This window comes from Tuber melanosporum (genome assembly GCF_000151645.1).
Source record: "Tuber melanosporum whole genome shotgun sequence assembly, scaffold_79, strain Mel28".
Classification (NCBI taxonomy): Eukaryota; Fungi; Ascomycota; class Pezizomycetes; order Pezizales; family Tuberaceae; genus Tuber; species Tuber melanosporum.
The window spans coordinates 192471-209231 of NW_003299127.1; the positions used below are offsets into that span (position 1 = coordinate 192471).

Here is a 16761-nt window from a genome sequence, read left to right on the forward strand (position 1 = left end):
ACTTGACCCTCTTTCTACCTAGTCCAGTCCTTCGAAGTCCAATTGCGCAAAGGCTCTACTCGAGTACTCGTACTGTATTCCCGGTCCCAAAGTCCGTATGGAAGAAGACTGTTGGTGATGCTGAGACATAGGTCACATGGTTGAGTGGTCATGTGACCTATCGACATTGATGCCACGCGTCTTGGCCCCCCAAAGATTATCGCCATCATCGAGATTGCTTCTAGCCGAACCGTAAGATTATCGTGCTTCAAAGACCTGAAGCCCTCCTTGCCTGCAGCCGGGACACTGACCCCAATTGTAAAACAGAGAGTTTACCCATATATTCGTGGACAATGGCTTCCGTTATTCGACCTTTTATAACCCGCCGTGTAATCGTTCCCCAGTTTAAGATCGCTCCGAGAATCCAACGTCGGAATGCCCAAGTCCTGAACGTCCGATTTCTGCAAACACCCACAGCACCCCTGGTATTAGAGAAATATCGTGAAAAGCTGGAGGCGAAGCTAAAAAGGTGGCCTCCTACATTGGTTTACTATTGGTAATTACTGATCGACTCAACTGACAAGAGCTAAGCGAGGGGTTAGGTTCGCTTGAAGAACTTCGAGAAGTATATCGGGATAGGATTGAAAATGTGCGGAAGGAATCTGCGCCCCCACGCTCCCCTATCGACCCACTATTACAAGATCCTCCCCCACCTCCTCCATCCCCCCAACCTTCTTCATCTGTAGAGACCGCTTCTGCATCCTCGCCATCTTCTGTTCAAACGGGGGGGGCAAGGTCTACTGATGCCCCACCCCCAGGCGTGAAGACACTCTCGTCGTTTGTCGATGTGGACAGGCTCACCGCGCACTCTGATCCGAAGGAGATAGAATTCATATGGAGAGCTCGCTTTCTCGATGATAAGAATAGTCTCTGCGCAGTGATTCCTAAGGATACATATGCCAGTCTTGAAGAGTCTGCTTGTCAATACCCGATGGTATCCCCTTCCTTCCCTTCCCCTCTATCACACACTGGTACGGCTAACACGTTTTCCCTTTGGTAAGTTCATCCTCCCACTCCCACGGGATAATGGTGCCGAAATGCACTTCCTTCAATGGACCTTCCCAACCCCACGTACCTCTACAATTATCTTCGCCTCTCTCGCCGAGTACAAGTTGAGGGGGGAATTTGCCGTCCCGCATACCACGTTCTCTCACCATCTCGAACTGGCAGAAGACAAGGGTATTGTGTTAGCACAGGGCGCTGTGACACCTGATAGAGGGGTTACTGCTAATGATGCTCGATGGCTAGTTATGGCCCTCCAGAGGTTTTATGGGGCTCTGGATAGCGAGGAGAGCGGAGTGAGGAGGAAAAGGCTGTTGGAGATGTTCTCGAAGGGTGATGACGGGTTTAAAGTAGAGAGCTTGATCGAAGAGGTGGAGAAGTGGGGTTGATTTCGTTCATGGGTCTCGATTTATCGATATAGGTCCTGTGAGACGTAAGTTACTGTACATGTAGATGACAAAATACACAGAAGGTTTGCTCGGCTCAATTTTTTATGCGCGGTTGACTTTTAACAATCTCAACATTCTGGGTCTACTTGTACATTCTGACAACAAACGAGCGAATCATGCGATGTCACTCGAGTTATCCTGTTTTTCGCACAGACCGGTGCTCGCAACCGATAGACTATGGGGCGATATGTTGCCCTTCCGTGTGGCTCGCCATTCTCCGCCCCTGGTGCTCATGAGTTTGCTCGTGATCCACTAAACCTGGCTTTTCTCATACGCAAGCATGCGTGGCCAGACCCCCCCCCGGGGATCCCAAACTTTGGGTGCAGATATACGCACGGTGTATCCTGTGGTGGTGAAAATACACCCGCACTTTGAACATCTTGCAATGCGAAGCACCCCACTTTCACCTGCCCTCCAACGACAGTAAGGTCGCAAAGAAAAGTCAATGGTATCTTACCTCCCCCCCCCCCTATCCTTACTAACAAACACAAACCTTCCCCTAGCCATGACGGCTAATCCAGATACTTCTGAGAACCCTCCTTCCTTGGCCATCTCTTTAACCCCCGATGAGCCCATCAATTCGCTATCCACCCTATCGTTGCTTTTCAGGGAGCATTTAGGGAAACCGGAAACTTCACAGTGCGTAACCGCTCGATTAAGCATTATCTTAAGTCAGCCTGACGTATTTGTTAGGGACTTGCGGAGAATTGTCGAGAAGCTCAATGTTCAATTAAACAGCAATAAAATCAGCTTACGCCCCACAAGTGTCCGGGAATTAGTCAATTCTTTAGGAGAGGACTACAAAAGGTGGTGTATGCTCGAAGCAGATACTTTCACAGCGGTAACACGCACACTCCTTAGGGCTGGGGATTGTTTAGAGAGGGACCAGGGTTTGTTTCGGCTGATTGTGAGAGCCCAATTTCTTTGTCCTAATTGTGTCGATCCGAGGCTTACTGAAATAGGAAGTATTGGAGACCTTGTCGGATGGCGTCGAGACACGAGTGATGGAGGGTGACACAGTCAAGAAATATAAGGACACTGTTGGTGAAGCATCTATCTCCGAATTACTCTCATTTTTTACAGAAGAGGAAAATTTGGACTTCACGAGGCGTTGGGCTGGATTACTGCTTGCTGAGTTGTTGGATGGATCAGAGCAAAACAGGAAGAGATTACTAAAGACTGAGAAAAAGCAGCTGTATGTCTCTCGTCTAGCATTAAATGAGCAGTTTTATTGACAAGTGGGCTTCGTGGCGATAGGGAAGAGCTTGGTGATATCATTGAGAGAGGGGCTGATAGAATGCTCAAGATTGCGGCCGGAAAAATTATTTGGCAAACAATTCGCAGCTCTGGTGTTGTGGGGGATATTCGAGAGAGGCTCGAAATTTTCTGGGCACAGGGTAGCGTAGATTTCAGCAAAGATTTTCCCATGGAGCCTGGGAGCCAATGGGATGGAGGATTTGCACAGTTTGTGACAAGGCTAGAGGAGGATCTCGATGATCTTGATATTGGGTAACTCCTTCGTCGTTTATGGCTCACTCGATCCGCTTACGTTTGTAGAATTTTCCCCATAGCATTCAACGCATACCAAGTCCGCCTCGGAGAGAACAAACCCCAGGTTTTTGGAAGGGGCGCTGTGTCGATTAGTATTGGCGAGTTTTTCAGCATATACATACCACCTAATTCCGATGGCTCTTGCGAGTGGATAGATCTAAACATTACAAATATCATGAAGATCGAGCCCATCAACGAAGCTGTGCCTGGTGACCTTAAGGGCCAATTGAGATATCTCAAACTTCATTTGTCAGATTCTAGTAACAGCGGCTATCTCTACCTTATCTCAATGCGGCCATCGTCTAGGTTTGATAGCATCATGGTTTCATGCTACGCAGAGGAAGCAGGTGACATTGTTGAAAATGTTGAGAGATGCCGTGGGCTGATTCTATCAAGCAAGCAAGGCAGTGTCCCTCATATCAGTGCTGTCAGTGGTATGCTCGTCAATCCCGAAATCTCTCAATCGCAAAAGGAAAAAGTGGAAGAGCTGCAAAAGCGTCGAGGATATGTACTTGGCGCTGTCGATAGCCCGGTGGGAGCTGAAGCCACGTCTAGTGGACAGTCTGAACCCGGAGAAATATTATCTGTCAGTACAGCAGAAATCGATAATATCTATGATGGTGCTTCTTTGCCTACAATTAGTCTGGGCTCTAGGATTGGCCTCTCAATAGGGGCGGAGGCTTCTATCCAGGCCATGGGACCAACTAGCACAGAACTTCGCCCAAGGCAGATTCAGGAAGCATCACACGATCGCTTGCCACAAAGCTCGCCGCCCACTTCGGGGGATATTCTCAGTCACTGGCAAGGCCGCCTAAGTGATCTCGGAGACCATCCGGTTGTCCAAGCGTCCAAAAGCAAACCCTTAAAAGCAGCGGAGTGTGACCTTGTGGAGAGCACCGGGTCCCGAGGTCTAGGAGAATGTAAGCTAAGCCAGGCCAATGACGAACCCGCTGATGGGCTATTAAGCATACTGCAGGGAGTACCTTCTTTGATATCTCTTGAGGAAGTCAAAAGGCGAGGCAAGCTCAAGGATAGACTGGCAAACGAACGGGGAGAAATACCAACACCACCCTCTCTGCAAAAACAAAATACCGGGCGAAAGAGGGCAACTGTGAAGCGACCTATGGAACCTACACTGCCTGCGAGGGCCACAAGGCCTGTGTCTCGGGGGGCGAAAAATGAGGGAGTTACAAGAGATGTAAAACCTGTTGTGCAGCGAAAGAAGCCGGAGCCACTCCCCATTAGTGATGATATATGGGAATTACCGTTGAGTAGCCCAGTTTCTCAAGAGCCAAAAGTGGGAGGCAGGGTCCAGGAGCACAGTGCAGGTACAAACCAAAAGGCCAAGCATGCACCCCAAGCTAACAGAAATAGTTAAAGGGCGATTGATGGAGAAAGGGAAGGTTGTCCCTGGGAATCGGGGGAGAGGGAAAGGTCGTTCGTATAAGTCGGAAGCTCGGGTGGTTGATTCTAGTGGAGAAGAAATTACACCTCATTCGGGAAGCGGGCCCGTTGGGCCGGTGGCACCACGCGCTCTGGGTGGAACGGAAATTAGGAAGTCTGCGCCTACCCCGCAGCCAAAGGCCCTCACAAAAACCGTTCACCCAACCCAAACCTCCGAAGCACAACCCAACCTACGAAGATCTCTGAGAGAGAAGAAGCCACCCAAGGTTGTGCTCATCCCATCCTCCGGTGGGGAAAGCGAAGGCGAGGAATTAGTGCAGTACACTCCAAGGAAAGCTACGACGAGGTTACTTTCACCTGGGAAAAAACAAAAGCCTGCTACGGCAAATAAGCGTGCACTTCCCGAGACATATAGGACCAACCCTCCAATAAAAAAGAGAAAAGATGCGCCTATTCCAGAGAGTATCGATGCTCGTAGAGGGGCGAGGGTTGTGCAAGTGGGGAAAAAACAAGAGGACGCTAGGGAGCCAAGGGTGGTGGGAGAGAAACAAAGCGCAGTGGCTCAAGAGAATGCGCTAGGTCATAAAACTACAGCTATGAGCTCAAAACGTAAGGCCCATAAACCCACAATCACTCCAAAAGAGCTCAGCGAAGGTTCTCATAAACGCCAACGAACCTCGTCCCCCAAAACGGTCGGCTATGGAAAGAAGGGAGGAGCTCTTGCGCCCACGCTCAATGCAAATGATAACTCCGGAGCTATAACATCCTTTCCTCAAATGGATGTGTCCCCTGAAGTTCGAGATTCGGGCCGTGGGGGGCCTGACTTGGATGAGTGGGCGGTATATAATGGCGATACTTTGCCACCACTCAACAAGAAGGAATATATAAATCATAAGGGAAATAGAGAAGAAAGAACTTCAAATATTTCGGGTCCAGCAACGCCTCCGGAGCCTAACGCTCACTGCCCACAGACAGCACAAAAAATATTTGGAGGCCTGGATGATGCAAGTAAGGGGGCATTTACGCTTGGCCGAGAGTCTCAAAAGTGTCGACTTAGTTCACTAGAAAAATTTCCGAAAGAATTGCCACCCCAAGAGGCGATAAATCTCGCAAAAGGACTCTCGAGAGCGGATACTCATGGTACATATGGTCCTTCGGGATCTTCAACAGCCCCCCATGACCCACAAGAAAGTCTTCGTGGGAACGCCCCAGCTGCATTAGCCAATATATCAAAAATATTAACACCTCACCCTACGTCATATCTTGTAGACGCAAGCACCAGCACCGCTGATCTGAATGAAGATCGTGCCATGGGCACTTCTCACCCTTGGACCTCAAGTCCGCCACCGCGGATATATGGAGAAAATGTTTCAACGATACCGAAGCAGATGCCCGGCGTTACCAGCCTAATGGCGCAGCTCAAAGATAAGGTCACTTGTGATCGGGCAGTGAGTGCGAGTGCAGTATCTGAGACCGCAACTAACGGTCTTTATCTTCTAAGCCCAATCGAATTCTCCAAAGAAAATTCACCCACGGGGCCCAAAGTCCATAACGCGACCCACGACGAAGAACTATCAATACCCGATGGTCTATCCAAACTCCCCACAACCCAGAAGCTTCAAAGTCTGGTTATACTGCCTGAGGAAGATGAAGATGTTGTTGTTTGGGATGCGAAAGAGAAAAGGGGAGGGTTCACAGCACTTAAAAGAACGGAAACTAGACATACTGAGGTTGTAAGACACTTGAACCTAATGATGACACAAATTTAACACATACGGCTAGGTTGATGAAAATGGAAGCCCTTCTAGACAGCGGGTCCCAAAGCCACCAGCGGGGCCAAAAAGAGTCTCATGTGAGATATTAGACGAGCCAAAGGATCCTGCTCCTGAAGCCCCTCAAGAGCCGGAGACTGAGGAAAACGTGTTCGTCAAAAGCACAACCAGCATCCTGCGTGAGAGAACCTCATTGGGCGGACAGCTGTTTGTAGAGAAAACACCCCATCTGGTCAGGACTCGCGCAAAGGGCGGTAAGCATAGGAACCCAGGAATTAGCACTAGTTATGAGGGGGGCAGGGGGTATTTTAAACAAAAGGATAGTGCGACTAGGCATATCGATGGGCCCAAGAACAAATCTACAGAACTACCAAAACCGTTTGAAAAGTTTCATGAAAAGGAGAGGGATGTGATTTCAATATCATCGACATCGCCTGCCCCGGCTTTGCCCATTGCTCTTCCGCCAAAGAAATCACACAGGGTATGCCAAGAGCCAGAACTTCGGGAGGACTCAGACGACGCAGAATCTATAGAACCCGCGGTGGCTAGGGTCTTGAAAATACTTGCCGAGACGAGCACCAGCATACCCAAATCCTCACCTCCTGTTCTCCATCATTCAAAGCCGAAAGTTCAACTTATCAGGAACGGTAAGCGGAAGCTTGGGGATAATAATAACTTGGTCCAGGGTGCAAGAGTTGAGACCATTAGCACCGGAGATAGACCGTTCGAGGGTACGTTATTAAGGTTTCAGGGCTATGCTAAACCCTTACTAACATTTTTAGACACGGTTTTAGCTAGAAAGGGGCATCCAGAGACACATTTTTCCAAGATGCTACGAAAACAACGATTCGTAAGAATTCAGAACCCGCCTTACCGCGGGAATCCTCCCAACCGGCGATTGGCAGAGGAGCAGTTCCGCAGAGCTTCTAGGGTGGTTCCCATCAATGGAGAACATGTTCGGAGACAGGAGCGGATTGAGGATTCTGTTCAAGGTGGGCTGGATGGGGATACTGAGGTTGAGGATTCTATGAACGCCTACACAGATGATAATGGTTCCGATATAAACACCGATACGTGTTCGGACTCTGAATGTAGCGGGTCCGGTGATAGTGACGATGAGGATGAGAATGGTGAGGAAGGGGAAGAGGATGCTCACATTATTTGGCGGAAATCATTACCCGGGCATCTCAAAGAGACGCTCTCAGCGCTAGAGCAAATCACCCGAGTTTGTTACCCACACAAAACTGTTGCAATTTCACGCTAACGTTCAATAGGGACTTGTCAAGTATTTGGTGTGTAGCGAGGAGCTTGCGATAGAGATGATAGAGAATTTCGAAGCTCAGGGTACCAGGTTAATCAAAGCGCTGGACAATTCACACACACAGGAATACAACGAGTTCCTTGAAAATTTAGAGGAGGCAAAAAAGGCGGTCGCGGCAAAAGCAGAAGAGTTGGATCAATTGATTACGAATGGCTTGGATATCGTTGAGAGGAAAGAGGAGGACTGGAAAAATAATCAGATGGCTAAGAAGAAGCAACATCAGGAGCTGGACAATGCGATTGAGGAAATGTTGATGGATACCGATAATTAGATCTGGAGGTTGGAGAAGGAAAGGTTTCAGTGGGCAAATATGATGAGAGAATTGTGGCATGTGTAATAATAATACATTATGATACCTGATTGGGCTCTAAGATTGTAGTTGCTAGTATCTTTCATAGAGACACCACACGGGACCACTTACTTCTTGTTCATGAAAAGCATGGGCACCCGAAATAAAAGTGTAATCGGCCGCCTTTCGGCGGGCGTTGTACTCGGGCACTCTCGGGCTGGATCAACCCCCCCAACTTGCTATTCGAGTATGATACCGTATGATACATTAACCGTACTGTAGACAACTAATACAGTTGTAAGGCACGAGTCAGGGGGGTCATATCTCGCACTTTAAAATTTGACGCCGAGTAATACTGGTACCGGTAGTGCCTTTTGCTATAAGAGTCAGTGTTGTAGAGTGTTGATAAATCGGGGTTTCCTGCAGTAAGCAGACCCCAGATCGCCAGCCTGCAGAGATTAGGGGATGGCCAGAAGAAGAAAGACTTGAAGACGAGGCTCTGGGTAGCATATTATGAAGAGAGAAGTTGGATTAACAATATTCCTCTCACCCGCAACGCCTGGGGCCAATTGTTCATTTAAAACGCCGAATTGGGTTTTATTTTTACTCCCGCGCACGCCGTGCATAACCCTCCAACCCCCTTCCACCCCCATTGGGATCTAAAGTGCTTTTTCAAAGCGGTGTCCGGAGCAAGTATCGTACCGGTATTGTGTTCATCGCACGATATGGAAACTACGTTCGAATAATAAACGGACGAGCGATGGTCTGTGATGGGTTATTTGGCATCATGAGATAACTGAGGGGAGAGTGGTGATAATTAGGTTACCCGATTGGAGATTGTGGAAGTGTGATACTTGTATGTATTGACGGGTTGAAGTATTATATAGAGTTGGGGTTTTTGTTGTGCGTGCTGCGTTGGTGGTGGCGGAACTCTCCTCGGTTGGTTAGACGGCTTAGTGGTATCATATCATAAGTCTTGGGTGATGGGTTTTCCTTGGCACTGATGGAGATCCTGCGGTAGACTGTTTGTCGGTGCATGTAGTGGATCTTTGGATTATCTTACTGCTTAGGTTAGCTGTCTGACGGTGTTCGGTTTTTTTTTTGGTTTTGAATAACGTAGAGCACGGTACTTTGCAATCATTGAAATGGAGTACAGTGCAAATGGGCTCAAACCGGGTCCTCAAAACAGGCCAAACGCGATTTGTATCTAGTCAACCACAACACAGAAATTTAGAGAAAGGCTAGCACTGAGATAAAGCCATTTCTAAAGAGAACAAACAAGTGCTAGCTTTTTTTTTTAATTAAGTACCATAGGCAAGAGGAGATAGAAGACAAGAAGTGAAAATTTTGGTGAGAGTGAAACAAGGAACAGAATGTACACAGTGCTATGTTGAAAAATACTATAGAGGTTGGAAGAGTAAAATAGCATGATAATGGATGAAGTAAAAAGCAGAACAAATGTAGTAAAGCTTTGATGTATACAAGAAACTGTAGAAACAATTTACCAACAATTGTGAACAAAGTCAAGCATTACAAAAGCCACTACTATGCTACCAATACAGCAAAAACGAAAATGCCTGCGTGCTATTGGATCCCAAGGCGGCTTTTCCAAAAAGCTGTGTCAACAATCCACTCCCTTGGATTCCAACGAAAGCCAGGATGAGATTGCTGCTATTGAAGGAGAAGATAAGGCAGTCAGTCAGGCAGAAGGTATGGAAGCCATGGAGAATACACCTCAAAGGAGGCTGAATACGAGGGGTTATAGCTCTGCTTGTAGTTCAGATAGAATAAAAGGGCTATCAAGGAGTACACTATGGCGTGGAGCACAGAAGGAGAAAGAGAGCCAGTAGCAACAGAATGCACTAGTTGGAGAAGGAATACATGTAACCAGTATGGGTACTCGGTTATTGGTTTTGTTTTATGTTTTGTTTTAAGTATTGTTTGATACTTGGTTTTGTTTTATGTTTTGTTTTAAGTATCGCTTTGATACTTGATTTGTTTTAAGTATCGTTTGATACTTGGTTTTGTTTTATGTTTTGTTTTAAGTATCGCTTTGATACTTAATTAGTTTCACCAAAATGTATCAATTGATACCTTTGATTAGTTTCGTTCATGCTAAGACATGAACAGATTTGTGTACTTAAAGACCACCTGTTTCTACGATAGAAAAGGCAGACTTCAATAGACAGTATTTCAATATACTTGGTTGAATGGTTACTCTTTGTTTCTCAGTAAACCCTCGAAGCCTCCTTTAGTTCTCAGCTCTCGCCTCCTGTCTGGAAGAGCAGGCCACCTGCCAACTATCGTATCTATTACCGAAACGTGATTAGCACCTGTCACGAATGTGGCTTGGCATGGAAAAGGTTTTCACGTGATACATGATTATGAGTCACAGGTATGTTGTTGCTTTGCGCATATAACTTATTCGGGTTATATGATTTGTTATGTGTGGGATTTGTAATGCTTTCGCACATGGTTCAAGTATGAGTCATAGGACATACGCTTGGAGAGTATGCCTTGCGAGTGTGCCTTGCGGGTAAGTCTTACGCATATGATTTATGTTTCGCACATAACCTCATTATGAGGTCATGGGTTTTGCGCATATGACTCAGTCGAGTCATATGACTTGTTTATTACGTTATGATTGGTTTATAAGTTTTTGTACATGATCTCGCTATGAGGTCATGGGTTTTGAGCATGTGATCATTTTGGTCACATGACTAGGATATTATGATTTGGTTTCGCACATGTGACCACTTTAGGTCACATGACTATGGGTGGGAAGAATACTATATAAGGAGGCCAATGCAGCCAAAGAAGATAGGTTCTTCACGCTTTGTTCTAAGTACTTTTCCTCGTCCTTGCCGTCGCTTCGCCCCGAGCGTTTCTTTTGCCATCATGATGGGCCTTGATGCCTTTGATTCTGGGGGAGATATCTGAGTTCGCTCAGTAGTTCCTGGGGTCTTTGGTGTTGAGGTCTGTTAGGTGTTGCGTGGCGGATAACTTGTTTGCGTCTCGTTTCGTTGGACTGGTTATCTCACGATACCAGCACTTCGAGCACTCATCACTGTCGCATACGAGCCCCTTTCGGTAAAATGTCTACGGCTTCCTGTCTATCGTCTACTCGCAGGTTTCGCGTTCGATTGGGGGGATTGAACATTGTGTTTGGGGGGATCACCCGTGTCGTTCTTTGGGCCAGCTCATGTCTTTTGTTGGGTTTTAACGGAGTCCTTAGTTCACGCGATACAAAACGCCCATGGGTTAGACTGATAACCTTCCCAAGTATCAACTCGTCGTACCGGCTGCATCATTTTCTCAAGGGAGGGGGCCTCACCGGCCCCTCCCTGCCTCGTTACTTTATGTTTCTACGGTCGGAATCCTACGATGTTGTTTATCACTGTTCCCTTGGAAGTTTTGTCCTTGCGGCATATACGGTAGTTCAGTCAGGTGTTACCTCCTAGCTACGGTGGGGATGGCTTTGACCCTGAAAAACCTTACCCCCTGGAGTGGTTTTTCTTTGCTGCCTGGGGTGGTGTGGGACGATTGGCTGCCAGGCACTCGCGTTGTCTGTGCGTCTGGGTGGTTCAGTTGTGGTCTGTGGTTGGCAGCTTCACCCATTGCAAGTGGGGCCTACCTTCCGTTTGTCTGCTTCTGTTCATTCGCCCTTCCCTATCTTGTCGTGTCAGTTGGGGATGCCTCTTGCCCGTTGTTCGGTCCGTACCTGTTGCCGGACCTGTGGGGCTGGCTTTGGCTGGCTCTGCTTACTCTTCCCGACTCGGCTGGATTTCGGTTCGGCTGGGTTGGATGGTGTGGCTGGTGCCTGTGCCTTCGGGTGTTGGTGCTGCCTCCTTTGTGGCTCCCGGCTGTGGCTGGTGGGCCCCCCTCGGCTATATGGTGCTGAGGGTTGGGGCTCTGTTTGTGTGGCCAAGATCAATGGCTGCCTGGCGGGGCTGGGTATAAGCTGTCCTGTGGCCATCGGATGGTTGTTCTGTCTGAGGGGCTGGGGGGGCTGGATGGGCTCTGTGGCGTCTGGTGTGTGGGGCTTGAGGGGGGCTGATTGGGGGGGGAGAGGCACCTGCGAGCACCAGTCGGACATGCGTCAGGTTGGGCGATGTCTAATTAAGTGTTTCCGGACCGGTTTGGGCTGCTGGGCGAAGCTGCTGAGTGCTGTAAAGCTTCCCGGCGGACCGCTGGACTGATGGCCACCTGTGCGGATAGTGGATTGCGACCACCTAGTTGGACTTGTTTGGGTTCTGCGTGCTGGGTGTTGTGGAAGTTTGTTTGGTTTCTTTGGTTTGGCAATGGGCATGGCTAGCAGGGGCAAGGCACCACGGGTGGGAGATAGGCCCCACTGACTATTTCGGTCTGTCACCACCTCTATGTATTTCTTTTGTTCATGTGTTTTATGTTGGGGGACAGGCAGCGGGTACAGGTCCTCCTCACCATTACGCTCCTCGGAGGCACTTGGCAAAGTGGGTTTATAGGGTCGACGGCCTAGCATGCGGATGCGAGAGGTGGACATGCTGGTCACCTCCTCCCTGCCATTGTGTCGCCTGTAGTTTATATTTGGTTTGGTTTGTTGTTGGTTTTCTACTGTGGTGGAGGTGTTGCGGGACGGTATTTAGACCGAGTGGTAGTGGTTTTGATTTTGTTGGACGAGGAACCTGGTTGGGTTGGTCTCTTGCTCGGCTTCGGCTACGCTTGGTGCTGGTTGGCTTCATACCAGAAGGGCTACGGACTCGGACCGGGGAGGGCGCTGGGTTGTTTGATGGTCTTGTAATTAGTTTCCGTGTGGGCATGACTCGGGGATGGCAGGTGCGGGACCGTAGACTTAGTTAGCCTAGGATTAGTGGTATACCGGTTAGCGGTATCCCTGTGCCGGCGGGGGCTCGTCATATGCCAGTGTTAGCGGTACGAGTTTAAATAAAATTAGATTGACTTCTAAGTACTTTTCCTACTTATTACTTTAAACGAATATAAAACATCTTTGCGATCTTTATCTTTATTGCACCATTATCATTACGCCAAGAAAGGTTCTTTACGAAGACGAGTTAGAGAAGGCTTACGATAGGCATTCCTGATAGAAGACAAAGGTCTTTTACTATTGGTAACGTAGGCAGAGGCCTAGAGCTATCATAAGACAAAGAAAGAAGAAGACAGAAAGAGAAGTATCGTTCCCCGTTGCCAAGAACTAACTACCCAGAGAGGGATCATTACATTACAAAGCGTCACCTAAGTGCGACGCCAAACGATACAAGATGGCATCCTTCAATCCAGACTGAGAAGGAGATATCAACATCGACGATCCAAACCTTAACTTAGGAGGATTCAGCGACGCCTTAGATCACGTCTCAGCAGAACCCTCAAGGGCAGCAAGCCCAGTAACCCCAGAGAAAGGATAGCCAGTCGATAGCACTCCTGCAGGAACTCCACGACCGAAGAGAATGTCGGGATTCATAGTACCTGGGCCACCGGCCCCACCCGCTCTGGCACCAGGAACCAGTATACTTGGAATGACTGAAAATCAGTTTCAGGCATTGCTCGCAGCCACACGAAATACAGGGCAAGGAAATGTCCAAAGACCGAAAGCAAAGAAGCCCAACACATATGAAGGAGCTGAAGACAAGCTACGAATATTCTTAGTGCAAGGTGAAGGATATTTTGCCGTCAAGGGATATGGAGATCACCACGATGAGATCAAGATTCCATACATGGAATCTCTACTCAAGGGACTTGTGGGACAATGGATCATGCCTTTCCAAGATGGGAGGAAACAGAGGGAATGGGTCACATACGAAGAGTTCAAGGCGACACTCTTCGAACAATTCAGAGATCCCAACGCCAAAGAAACAGCAAGATAAAAGCTAGAAAAACTTCAACAAGGAAAACAAACATTCTCGGCATACTGGAATGAATGCTGACTATTGGAATACGAGGCCGAGTTTGATGATGCTACTCTCTACATCATCTGCCTGAGAAACTGCAGCGAGAGACTCCGAGAGGCAGGACATAGGATACAAGAATACAGAAGTCGACCCGACAATGGATATCAAGGAAACAGAGCTGCTGGAAATAATTGTTTCCAAAATTAAAAAAGAAGCAACATCCGCAAAATGATAACAGAGGATTCACCGGCGGAAAACGACGAGGGTCTCCAGTAAACGGTAGTCTGGGAGACCCAAGATGTGGACCAGGAAAACCCATCAAGTTAGCGAACTATTACACGGCACTACACACGCGAAGAGGAGAAGAAGATGGAGATCATGTGATGATCAAAACGAAGATATACAACAAGGAAAACAAAGAAACAACAATATAAGCAATGCTCGACTCTGGGGCCACCGAAGACTTTATCGACAAAGAAATATGCGACAAATACGGCCTCCACACCAAACAAGCGAAGAAAGCGAGACAAGTCTACTTAGCGAATGGAAAGCCAAGTGCTATGAGTCCTATAACCGATACAGCGACAGTACCTATGGATATTGAAAGCTATAGAGAAACGGCAACATTTCAAGTAGCAGATCTAAAAAACTATGAGATAGTCCTCGGGATGCTATAGTTATGAAAGCATAATCTGATGATCGATTGGAATGAGAACAAGATGACCTTTACAAGCGAACTATGTGCGACACGATGTCTCAACAGTTTGCCTGTGGTCTACTCAACACCCATACGAGAAGCGGAAGAAGAAACTTTGCATGCAAAGTTCGCTGAAATGCGGCAAGATAAGAGAGTACGGATACAAAGGCTGGACCAAGAGGCAAATGTGCCTACCAAAGGTTCCAAAGGGACAGCAGGACATGACCTATATGCCAACGAAGGATTCAAGATACCTGCCAACGGGCAGGCAACGATAGTAACAGGAATAGCCATTGGACTTCCAGAAGGCACCAAAGGACGAATAGCACCCCGCAGTAGTCTAGTGGTCAAACATCGGCTGATGACTATGGCAGTGGTGATCGACATCGACTATACAGGTGAAATCAAAGTGGTCCTGGTCAACCTAGCTTGAGAGGACTACTGTTAGGCGGAGACAACCCGATAGACTTCAGAGTTGTCTAGGCCGATCGAGATTCATTTTTATAGACGGAGATTGTCTAGGAAGGCTCGGACTTCACTTGTTTCGTTTATGACTACTAAGAGCGAAGTAAAGTAGGATAAAGTAAAGTAAAGTAAAATCGTAAGAACAATATTATATTGTTAAGGTCTCTTCTCTGTTGCTTGATGATGTCTAAAGCTTGGGAGGCACTTCGATATTTATATTCCGTGTCTGAGTGTTCGTGGGCTACATCTAACTAACATACAACCATGTACCTTTTTCCAATATAACTCGCAACGTCGGGTTTTCTTCCAAGTTACGAACACCTGGAGACCCTGAAAATCATCACACCCTCTTTGATAATTATAATATGACTATTTGGAAATCATGCTGTTTCCAATAGTAATTATCCGATGGTGAGAGTCTTTTTAGACAATTGGCCCAATTCTCAAGTCGAACTGTATTGGCTCCAATCGTCTCCCTGCAGGAAGCCTTTCCATAGGGTTGGTAGATAATCCCTCGGTCGGTAACCCTTGGTTACCGTGGGTAATAGGATTCTGGTTACTGTCACCGGTTTGGGAGTCACCCCCTCGGTTGCAGTATGTACCTGAACCTAGTTGTAACACTCCTCGAAGTCCATTGGGTTCGATGGTAGTATTCTCAGGAGTTCCAGACTCTTCTGGTTATCGTAGGGTGGATGTGAATGTATTGGTCTTTCATTAAGATCCTTTACTATTCATCATCATCTCTTTGCGCGAAAACGTCCCGTTACTTGTGGCCTATGCCAAAGATACCTCGTTCTTGAAGCCTAGTAAGTTTCTGGGTAGTTGACGGATTCACTCCGTCATACTTCCCAGACCTAGCCGAAGGTCCCCTCTTATATATCCTGCGAACAGGATCCGGTCGGACGGACGGCGGCGATGTATACAGTGTTATTTTAACACCTTCGATTCTGTGGTATAATACTCACAGGACGCAACTTAGATCGATATGTATGATGACACGCGGGCCCCGTCAGGGGGCTGGAGGGGGGCGTTGGAGACCTGAGATTTCGATTTTGGGAGAGGTTACCCTACCTAGGGTGGTTCCTAGGTATCGGATCTCGGTATTCCTAACAACTACCAAGTCCAGAAAGGCGATCGAATCGCACAGTTGATAATCGAAAAAATCAACAAAGAAGATCTGTATGAAGTAGATCAACTGGAAGAAACCACAAGAGGAAGCAAGGGATTGGGAAGTACGGACCAAAACCAGCTCAATACAACAAAAAGAATTGAGATCAAAGAGATCACAGCACAAGCCTTTGGACGGTACTATCGAAGAGGAGATACAACAGGAATTCTCAAATAGACATACAAAGACAAAAAGCAGTTCTAGCAAAAAGCAATATCAGCACAGAGCTAGCAATCCAGGATAAGAAGTACTGAAGCAAAAAGGGATGGAAAGAATTGGTTCCAAAATAATATCAACAATTCACGAATCTATTCCAAGAAGAGGAAGCTACGGAGCTACCATCTCGAAGACCAGGAATCAATCACGAAATTCAGCTGGACAAAGATGAAAAAACGGGAAAAACAAAAGAGATTCCCTACAAGAAGTTATACCCCCTAGGAGAAGCAGAGCTCGAAGAACTTAGGAAGTACATCGAGCAAAACCTAAAGAGAGGATAGATCAGGGATTCTTTTGCGTCAGGAGGATCTCCAATAATATTCGTCAAAAAGAAAGACGGAAAAATGAGACTCCGTGCCGACTACAAAGCCCTCAATTCGGTTACGAAGAAAGACCGATATCCGCTACCCTTGATTGGAGAAGTACTGGACAGACTGCGGTTAGCAAAATACTTCACCAAACTCGACATCAAGGACGCATACAACAATATATGCATCATGGCA

The 16761-nt window shown here is 47.3% G+C and overlaps 2 protein-coding genes; both read left to right on the forward strand.

Moving 5' to 3' along the window:
- Positions 1-242: 242 nt before the first annotated feature.
- Positions 243-1992, forward strand: GSTUM_00011024001 (uncharacterized protein). XM_002841661.2 has 4 exons: positions 243-508; positions 571-973; positions 1041-1513; positions 1601-1992. The coding sequence occupies exons 1-3, from the start codon at positions 333-335 to the stop codon at positions 1428-1430; spliced, it is 969 nt and encodes a 322-aa protein (XP_002841707.1). The 5' UTR covers positions 243-332; the 3' UTR covers positions 1431-1513; positions 1601-1992.
- A 1789-nt stretch (positions 1993-3781) lies between these two features.
- GSTUM_00011025001 (uncharacterized protein) lies at positions 3782-7897 on the forward strand. XM_002841662.2 has 6 exons: positions 3782-3961; positions 4018-4369; positions 4416-6175; positions 6228-6948; positions 7000-7442; positions 7492-7897. Exons 2-6 carry the CDS (start codon positions 4165-4167, stop codon positions 7807-7809), a joined length of 3447 nt encoding a protein of 1148 aa, XP_002841708.1. The 5' UTR covers positions 3782-3961; positions 4018-4164; the 3' UTR covers positions 7810-7897.
- The last annotated feature ends 8864 nt before the right edge of the window (positions 7898-16761 follow it).

Bases quoted from the DNA above. Each gene is read 5' to 3' on its own strand.
- GSTUM_00011024001 (XM_002841661.2), top strand. From the start codon at position 333: ATGGCTTCCGTTATTCGACCTTTTATAACCCGCCGTGTAATCGTTCCC. The intron at 509-570 runs GTGGCCTCCTAC...ACAAGAGCTAAG, and splicing joins CTGGAGGCGAAGCTAAAAAG to CGAGGGGTTAGGTTCGCTTG. The intron at 974-1,040 runs GTATCCCCTTCC...CCCTTTGGTAAG, and splicing joins CTGCTTGTCAATACCCGATG to TTCATCCTCCCACTCCCACG.
- GSTUM_00011025001 (XM_002841662.2), top strand. From the start codon at position 4,165: ATGGAACCTACACTGCCTGCGAGGGCCACAAGGCCTGTGTCTCGGGGG. The intron at 4,370-4,415 runs GTACAAACCAAA...TAACAGAAATAG, and splicing joins GGTCCAGGAGCACAGTGCAG to TTAAAGGGCGATTGATGGAG. The intron at 6,949-6,999 runs GTACGTTATTAA...TAACATTTTTAG, and splicing joins CGGAGATAGACCGTTCGAGG to ACACGGTTTTAGCTAGAAAG.